An 8,676-nucleotide genomic window follows, 5' to 3' on the forward strand; every position below is an offset into this window, starting at 1 on the left:
TCTCTGGGGCTGCCTCCTCCACTTAACCCTGCAGATGGCCTCAAGCCCCAGAAGGGACATGGAAGGGTGCATGTAGGTGGTGTGTGTGTATAGGGGATATGTGTGTGTGCACGTGCGTGTGTGTGCGCAAGGGATCCAACCAAGCTATGCTCACTTCTACCCTGGACGCTTCCCTTTGCCAGCAGCCTGGGGCTGAGATCACTGGCACAGGTCACTGTGGTACGGTAAGCAAGAGGAAATCACAGCACCCCAGGCAACATGTGGTTCCCTAGCCTCCAAGAAGACTTCATGCTTTCCTCCCGCTTTCTGGCTCAGCTTGCCTGACAGGAAGCAGCAGTCCCTGCCTGTGTGGCCCAGCGGGCCCTCTTACCAGTGTGTGTGAGCATGTGCCTCTGCAGGGAGCTGGCCCAAGGGAAGACCCGGGGACAGTGGGGACAGCTGATCTTCTGTAGGCAGTTGGCATAGGAGTTCCGCCTTGCTCTCAGCAGCTTGTCCTCAGGCGGCCCACCCTGCTCCTCGTCACTGGGTCCGCTGGGGTCAGCAGGGCCTCCAGCCACCTCCTCCTGAGCGTCATCCTCTGCAGTCTGCAGAAAAGGGCTGAACTTGTTGGTGTCTGTGGTGGCCAGCATCTTCTCGATGCTGGCAAACTCCCCGCTGGAGTCCAGATCCACCCCACCATTATGGGTGCAGGCCCGGTTCCTCACCCCCTTCTTGCGACCCCTCTTCTTGGAGGAGCTGGCCAGGCCCTGCTCAGTGGAGGAGGCTGCCTCTGGGCTGCTGGCCTCTGGGGGGATGTCGCTGGGCTCCTGTGGGCTGGTGGCATCAGGGGGTGTGGCAGCAGCTCTGGGGATGACACCTCCCAAGCTGTCTATGGGGGCTGTGCTGCTGCTGGTATCCAAGGGCCCAGGGTTGGCTGCTTTGGTGGTTTTCAGCAAGGTGGGAGCCGAGGACACAGAGGAGATGATCTGGGCGATAGAGGCCAGGGGGGGCAACTCTTCAGTCACTGGCGGCTTTGGCAAGAGAAGGGGAGGCTTGGGTCGCAGGGGCCGCAGCAGGGCGGGGCTGCCCAGAAGGGCAGGGCTGCCCAAGAGGGCTGGGCTGCTGACAAGAGCTGAGGAGTAGATAGGCACAGCCAGCTGCACGGAGCCCTGGTGGGGCTGGGTGTGGGAGTCCAGGGGGGCTGCCGTGGTGGCCGCCACCACAGTAGCAGTGGGGCTTTCAGTTGGTGGCAGGGTGGAGCAGGGTGCTGGACAGGAGGCTGGCTGCTCAGCGCTGCCCCCCTCTGGCTCCAGCTTCTCGGCTTCCCCTGGAACAGCTGCATCCTTGTCTCCTTTCCTGCGGTTCTTGGGGATGGACAGGTCGATAGGCTCCATGGAGCAGTCATAGGGTGTCAAGGAGGAAGAGCTCAGGAAGGACACATTTTCCTGCTTCACCTGCACCAGTGCCAGGCCCTTCTGTGAAAAATCCAGGGGCTCACTGAAGTCCACAGCAAAGCTGCTGGCTGGCTCCAACTTGACAGCAACATGTGGAGGGGGCGGCTGGGTGGAGGCCCCATGAAGAAAGCCATTGTGGGGCTCCAGAAAGGCGGGGAGGGGCTTACAGTCGCTAAAGGCCACGCAGCCACCCTCTTCCACCCTCCCTGAGGTCTCGCTGGCCTCAGCGCTGCCTGGGCCACTGGTGGCTAGCACATAGCTCTCGATGTCCTGCTCAGGCACATGCAAGTGCTGCTTGAGGATGTGGTGGATGCAGTTGCGTTTGGCAGTGAAGGTGGCATTGCACTCCTTGCACTCAAAGGGTTTGCGTGTTTTGTGGCAGCCGCTCAGGCCGCGGCCACAGTGTGTGCGCATATGGATGCGCAGGGCACGGTAGTGCTTCAGGTCCTCGCCACACAGCCGGCACACCGTGTCGGGAGCACAGAAGGCATCCACCAGCTCAGCCGCACTGCTGCTCACATACTCAATGTTCTTCTCAATGTCCTTGCGTGTGGCTTTGAGGTGCTTCTTGCGCAGGTGCCGCTCACAGTTGGCCTTGACAGTAAAGGGGTAGTGACAGATCTTGCAGATGTAGGGGCGCTCACCGCTATGGGTGCGCAGGTGTCGGATGAGTGCGGCCTTGTCCGCTGCGATGTAGTCACAGATGTTGCACTGGTATGGGGAGATACCCAGGTGGGAGCGCACATGTGCACGCAGGACCCCCGAGAAGGCAAACACCTGGTTGCAGAAGCGACATGGATAGAGCACCTTGCGCACAGCGGGGGCCTTCTTGCTGCTGGGTCCCGTCATGATGGCCTTGAGGTCACCCTCTGTGATCTCCTGCTTAATCTTGGCCTCCATGCTCAGTGGCAGCAGGGCTTCGATGATGCTGTCCTGTTCAAGTTGTGTCTTCATCTCAGGCTGGCCTGCCAGCTCTGAGTGCGGCTGATGCAGGAATAGCTGCGGGGCTGAGTTTGGCTGTGCTCCGGACCTGGACTGCAGGAGGTGGGCGGTGGCGGCTGCCTCCACTGAACCCTTCAGCAGCTTCAGCGGTGGTGGTGGGAGGCTGGGGCTGATGCAGCCAGGGGAGGCCTGCTGGGCGCTGATGAGAGGCGGGGGTGTGGAGGTGGTCACCACTGTGCGGGGCGTGACCAGGGGCTTTGGCTTCAGAGGGGGCATGTGCTTGAAAATTGCCTGCAGAGGGGTGGCAGGGGCCTTGGAGAGCGGGGGGAGAGTGATCTGTGGTGGGGCGGATGCTGCCATTTTCAGGATCTGCTGGATGTCAGCCAGCTCGATAGCTGACTCCCCGGAGATTGGCTTGACCACGATGCTGCTGTCGGGCTGGATGATGAAGCCTTTCTGGAAGGGCTGCAGAGACAGATGCTTCATGCCCTCCTTGGTGGCCGGGAGCACTGTGAGAGAGCCACCACGGGAGGCTGCTTCGTAGGGAGAAAGGCTCAGCACGCTGGTGCCGCTGGGGTCCTGAGGTAGTGGGCACTTAAGTGCTTGCAGCTGTATTGCTTGGTTGTCGTCTGGCAGAGGCTCCTCGGTGGGTGCAGGCCTCACATCTTTGGTGTGCTGCAGGCCCAGTAAGGCCAGGAAGACCTTCTGGTCCAGGGCATCACTGGCCAGGACATTGGCCTGCAGCTTTTCCTGGCCCTGGTCCACAGTGACATGGGTCTGCTTGTGCAGGGCAAGCGAGGACAGCATGGGGAATGCTTTGTCACAGGTGTCACAGACGAAGCGGTGCTGCTCACTGATGCACCTTCTCAGGTTTGTTTCACACCAGGCCTGTATGGAGCCAGAGGACAGAAGCCAGGGAATGAAAACAGAAACATCACAGGGAGCATCTGAGGTGTACCTGTGCCAGTGTGCAGCCTTTCTCTGTTAAAATGTGAGGTCTGACCCTCCCTGGACTGCTGCCTCGGGGCTGAAGCCATGAGACTGCAAAGCATCTAAGAAACCATGCCCAGCCCTCTGCAGGGGGCTCACACCACCACGGAGGTGCAGGTCTCCATCTTCCTAGAAGCTGGGTGAACCAGGGAGTGGGGGGCACTGTGGCGGCACTGGTGATTTACGGATCTACACACAGGGAAAACTACAAACTGGAAGCTTGTGTGTTTGTCAGTTTTACAAAATGGAAAGACAACTTTAAAGTACTTTTAGCAGGTTCCTTATGAGCAGATAACAAATAAGGTTCTCTTCTTGAACACTGTATGCTCTGTACTCTAGTTTCCAGGCTGGTTCTTTTAACAGATACCACAATGCTAGGCATATATATGTAGATGTTAGGGAAAGATTAAAACATGTGAATTCAAGTTACAGTAGGATTTAGGTGTGGGTGGTAAATAACTCACACGCTAATGTCCAGTCCCAAGAATGACAAAAAGCACTGTTGAGCCAGACCCACACCATCCACCGCTCTCAACCAAATGACCCAAAAGAGACTGAAAGGGCCAGTGGGTCATTTTTTTATTTTACTTTTTGGATTAGGGATTGAACCCAGGGCCTTCACAATGATTTATGTACCTGGTCCTTTTTCTTTTCTTTCTTCCTTTTTTTTTTTTTTTAATTTTGAGACAGGGTCTCACTAGTTGCCCAAGCTGTGTTCCAACTTGTGATCCTTCTGCCTCACCTTTCAGGATACTAGGATTACAGGTGCGTACCACCACATTGGGCTCCAAGTTGAATTTTAGGAGAAAGTGGGTTATAAAAAAAAAAAAAAAAGATAAAATTCAGTGGATAACATTTTAAGGAAAAAAAGCTTCAGGGTGAGGGAGTTTAGTCTAATGAGTGGCCTGGAGCCACCAGGCATAATACCTGAGAAATGCGAGGAAACTTCCTACAGGAGAAATCTGTGAATCCTAGGTCATGGAAGCCAGCAGGAATTGAAGGGTTGCTCTGGATGAAAGGTCTTCCCATTGAGTCACGGGGAAGCTGTTTGTGGACAAGTGCGTTGTGGCGTAGCAGTCCTCGATGTGTTCGAAAGGTGACACAACAAATGTCACATCTAGGAAAAGGGAGAGGCAAAGATTTAAGAAGGCGGCTTAGTCAGGTCTCCACTTAGCTGTCAGCTTTAGTATAGCTTCTGCTGCTCCCTTCAACTGAACAGCTAAGAATGAGACAGCAAAAAGCCGTTGTGCTCATGGTTAGCACCAGAGAGACTTGCATTTATTTTGTCAATAATATTCTGCCAACTGTGAACACCAAAGCTTTGCAGGCAGTAAGAAGAAATGTATTTAGGACAAACATCCAAAGTCTGTGCATGAGGAGAGGGGAGGCGGGACCCCAAAGCCACCAGCGCAGACTCACGCATGGGACCCTTCCAGGTAGAATGAAAGGGATCATTTCAGAGGCTTTCTCCTTCCCCCAGCTCACTGGATTTAGTTACTATAAAATGTTTACATGGCAATAATGCAGACATTTCTGTAGCACCTACAGTGATGATGTCAGCATCACTGGCAACTGATACAAGGAAAATAATTAAATGACATGACTGAATTGGTGGCCAAGTACCATGACTGCGCATTCAATTCGGACATTATTACTGTTGTTATCTGAAAAATGTCTGCACTCCCTGCATCTGGAACCCACAGAAAGCATGACACAATGCCATGGCCACACCATGGTCACGCAATGGCAGCAGGCAGGGGGTATCACTGGCCTCATCTTACAGATGGGAACAATGAGGCTCAACAGGCTACTCAGAGTGACCGGCTACGCAGCCAGGAGAAAGCAAAGGTTAAGGTCCTGCTCCTGTCTTTGCCTGTCCCAAGGCTGCAACCCTTCCTTGAGACTCCCACAGATGACCTCTGCTTCAAAGTCATGACGCTTCATTTGGAGATGACTGCTGACATCCTACAATGTTTTGAACCACAAAGGCGATACAAGCAATGGTCTCTACTTTTTGTACCAGTGCCATCCTCTAGTCTTCACTGAGAACCAGTCAAAAAATGCTGCAGTACTCACGTTATCAACATCCCCTGGGCCTGCTCTAAATCGAGGCACTACATGCACATGTGACTGTTGAAATTCCTCATTCACACTGGCCTGTTTGCCCTGGACTCCAGTGAGGCAGGGCAGACATGGCTCTCCGCCTGCACGGTGGGGGCTGTGTGTGCCCAGCATCCTTCCACATGCAGCCTCATTACCCTGGCTTTCCAGAGATGTAAAGCAATGCACACCCATCTACATTGTTTATACTTTAATGGAAACTTTTTTGGTTATGAAATTCTTCTCTGGAATAAAGAGATGAGGAAATTAGCCAAAAATTAGCTGAGGTTACTTTGCTGAAGTGCTGAAAGAAAGAAGAGTGCTGCTCTATCATGCTGTGCTGGGGCACAGAGGAACACAGTTCTGTCATAGGTCCACCTTTTTCCTCCTCTCTGCTAATTGGGGACACCTCCCCAGTGAGAGTCCTGTCATCACACAGCTACATGTAGAATGCCAGCTTCTATGAACCACTCATAATACAGCTCTTTTTTGGGAGGGGTAGTTTGCTGAGTTCCCCACCTTGGCCAAAGTCCCAGGGAAGGGCTCAATTCAGACAACCCAGAAGGCCTGAGGGACTGGAACCATCTGAGCCCATGTCTGTACCTCCCCAGGCAGGGTGTGCCCTAGGAGACAGAGTCCCAGCCAAGGGAACCACTTCTTTATGAGGTGTCCGAAGGCCCAAGGCTTAGGGAGGAGACAGAGCTTCCACTGGGAAGCAGCATGGATGCAGCCACCCTGCGCCGGGGTGCTTCTTTTTTTTGGTGGAACCAGGGCTTGAACTCAGGCAAGCGCTTATTTTACTGAGCCATCTCCTCGGCCCTCCCCCAGGGTGCTTCTGACCAGAACATGTCTCAGCCCTAAGCTGCACACTCCGAGGGGACTATGACCTTGTTGGAGGCTGAGTCCAAGTGCTGACCACTGTCCTGAGCATAATGGGTTATGGCATGCTGATGGAGAAAATACACATGTTAGAGAGGCTTTGTTCAGGCATGAGTTACCCCGGTGTTCTGAGCTCAATGAATTAACAGCATCTGAAACAAGGTAACTTCACAGGACTGTGAGTGAAGTCACTTCACAGGCCAGCCTCAATGGACAGCAAGACCATGTCTCAAAAAACCAAAACAAGCAAGTAAACAAACAAACAAAAAACCCCATACAACAAGTGTATGTGCTGAACAACTGACAGAAAGGTGAAAAGCACCAAGGAACATAACCCTGCATTTTCCTGGGGACCAGTGACTCAGTATTTGCTAATTTTGTTTACAGTGACTTTAGAGAACCCAACAAACAAACAAACAAAAGGGTAGTTGGATCCTCGTAACCACAGGTTCTGTATCCAGACTCAACCACCCCTGGACTGAAAATATTGGATAAAACTCATCTGTGCCGAAGATGCTTTGCTCCCTTATTGTGAAGCCCGCCCCACAGTAACTGGGGCTAGTGAGATAGCTCAGCGGCCTAAAGCGTCTTCTTAGGCAAGCTTAGGCAAGTGCGCAGGGACTGAAGTTTAATCCTTGGCAGTATATGCTGCACCAACCCTGCCCCCACCCCCAGGGTAGGCAGAGCTGGCTGCACGCCTGCGTGCGTGTACACACACACACACACACACACACACACACACACACACACACACAGAGTTACAGATGTTCAATATTCACAAGCAAGATTTCCCAGCACCAATCACAAGTCCTGCATCTCAGGGAAGGCTGTGGGGCTGGGGGAGGAGGGAGGTCAGGGCCCAGACATAGGGACAGGAGAAGTTATCAGCATGACTTGGACAACTTATGCAATACCTCCCAATATGCCAGAGGGGAGATGCCTTTGTGACCTTATTCAAAAAGGAGATTCCTCACCCCAGCCCTGATCTACTTGAGTCAGTATGTCGGCGCAGGGAAGAGGGTAGGCCTAGAAACTTGCATGAAGCAGACCCACCAGGGGATGCTTAACAGTTAGGCAAGCCTGAAAAGTGAAGAACTAAAATCTAGAAACATCTTTAGCTACAAGTGCATGAAAGGCCAAGGAGAAAATACTGAGCACAAGGTTCTCACCTTTGTAACTTGTTTCCTTTCTAAGCCTGTTTCCCTTCTCACCTGGGATGGGGATCTTTGGCGCCAACTTGAAAAATAGATAATGAAATGCTTGGAAACCTCAAGGTACTATTCCACATTTAACAATTATTTTCTCTTGCCAGGGCAAAAAGAAATCTGGAAAAGCTGACTTCCTGGCACGTGTTCGTAAACATGAAAATGCAGGAAAGGTGGGGCTTTAATTTCTAGCATGTTCTCTTTTCATCCTAGATCCTCCAGTGGTCCTCAGTACTTTGGTTTCATATTGAGATGCCTGCAGAGAAGCACATGATGCGTCTATGGAGCCCTCTGTTACACTCTCGTCCTCATCCCTGCCACCTCCTGGGGCCTCAGCTCCAGAGAGAGCAACACTTCCAGCCTGACACCTACCTGCAGCCTCCAGGTGTAAGGTGAGGTCTAGACCTGCACCTCACACTCCATCTTCATGGGCTCTCAGTCTAGGCACTGTTACCCGGGCCCCCAGCACAGCACCTCAGCTATGCTACCAGGCTGGCCTCGAATGGTTCTTCTGCCTCAGCCTCCTGAGTAGTGCCACTACAAGTAGGCACTGCCACATCCAGCTTCTATTCTACTTCTGAAAAAGCCCATTTTGCTTTGAAACTAAAGTACACTCCAAGGTCAGCTAGAAGGGGTAAACACCCACAGAAAAACACTTGTCTTTCTGCCCTACAGGCCACACCTGTGGACACACCTTAAAACCAGCATGGTAATCCAGCACTCAGAAACTCAGGCAGAGACACTGGGGCCCCATCAGCCCTCCCAAGGCCCTGGAAGAATGTGCAGCTCAAGGACAGCAGGATCACTAAAGCTGTGCTCCAGGTTGCAGGATGCGGAGCCCACAGCACGCTTCACTCTCAGCGGTAAGGTACCACCTGGCTCAGGCTTGCCAAGCTTAATTAGGGGCATGGGTGGGGTGGCCCCGGACTCCCCTTACCCCCATTTGTGAGGTATCTCAACTCTGTCAGGGACTTGATAGAGGATTGCAAAATATTTATAGACAGGGTAGAACTCCAATTACAGGGTCACAGCAGAGGGAGAGGGCTGTAGGTCAATTTAATTTTGCAAGAGATTTTGACAGTGTGCCAGAGGAAAATTTTACAAATCTTTTTTTATTTTTATTTTTT

The 8,676-nt window shown here is 52.7% G+C and overlaps 1 protein-coding gene across 1 annotated transcript in view; it reads right to left on the reverse strand.

Annotated features, from left to right (window-relative positions):
• The window catches only part of Rreb1 (ras responsive element binding protein 1), a 131,338-nt gene that overhangs the window by 14,150 nt on the left and 108,512 nt on the right, over window positions 1–8,676 (reverse strand). Inside the window, exons 10-11 of the mRNA XM_023712060.1 lie at window positions 4,293–4,482; window positions 371–3,263 (exon numbers count right to left, since the gene is read on the reverse strand). Coding sequence (XP_023567828.1) covers window positions 371–3,263; window positions 4,293–4,482 — 3,083 coding nt within the window. The remainder of the gene's footprint in view (window positions 1–370; window positions 3,264–4,292; window positions 4,483–8,676) is intronic.

The sequence above is a fragment of the Octodon degus genome, unplaced genomic scaffold (genome assembly GCF_000260255.1).
Source record: "Octodon degus isolate 3935 unplaced genomic scaffold, OctDeg1.0 scaffold00023, whole genome shotgun sequence".
NCBI lineage: Eukaryota > Metazoa > Chordata > Mammalia > Rodentia > Octodontidae > Octodon > Octodon degus.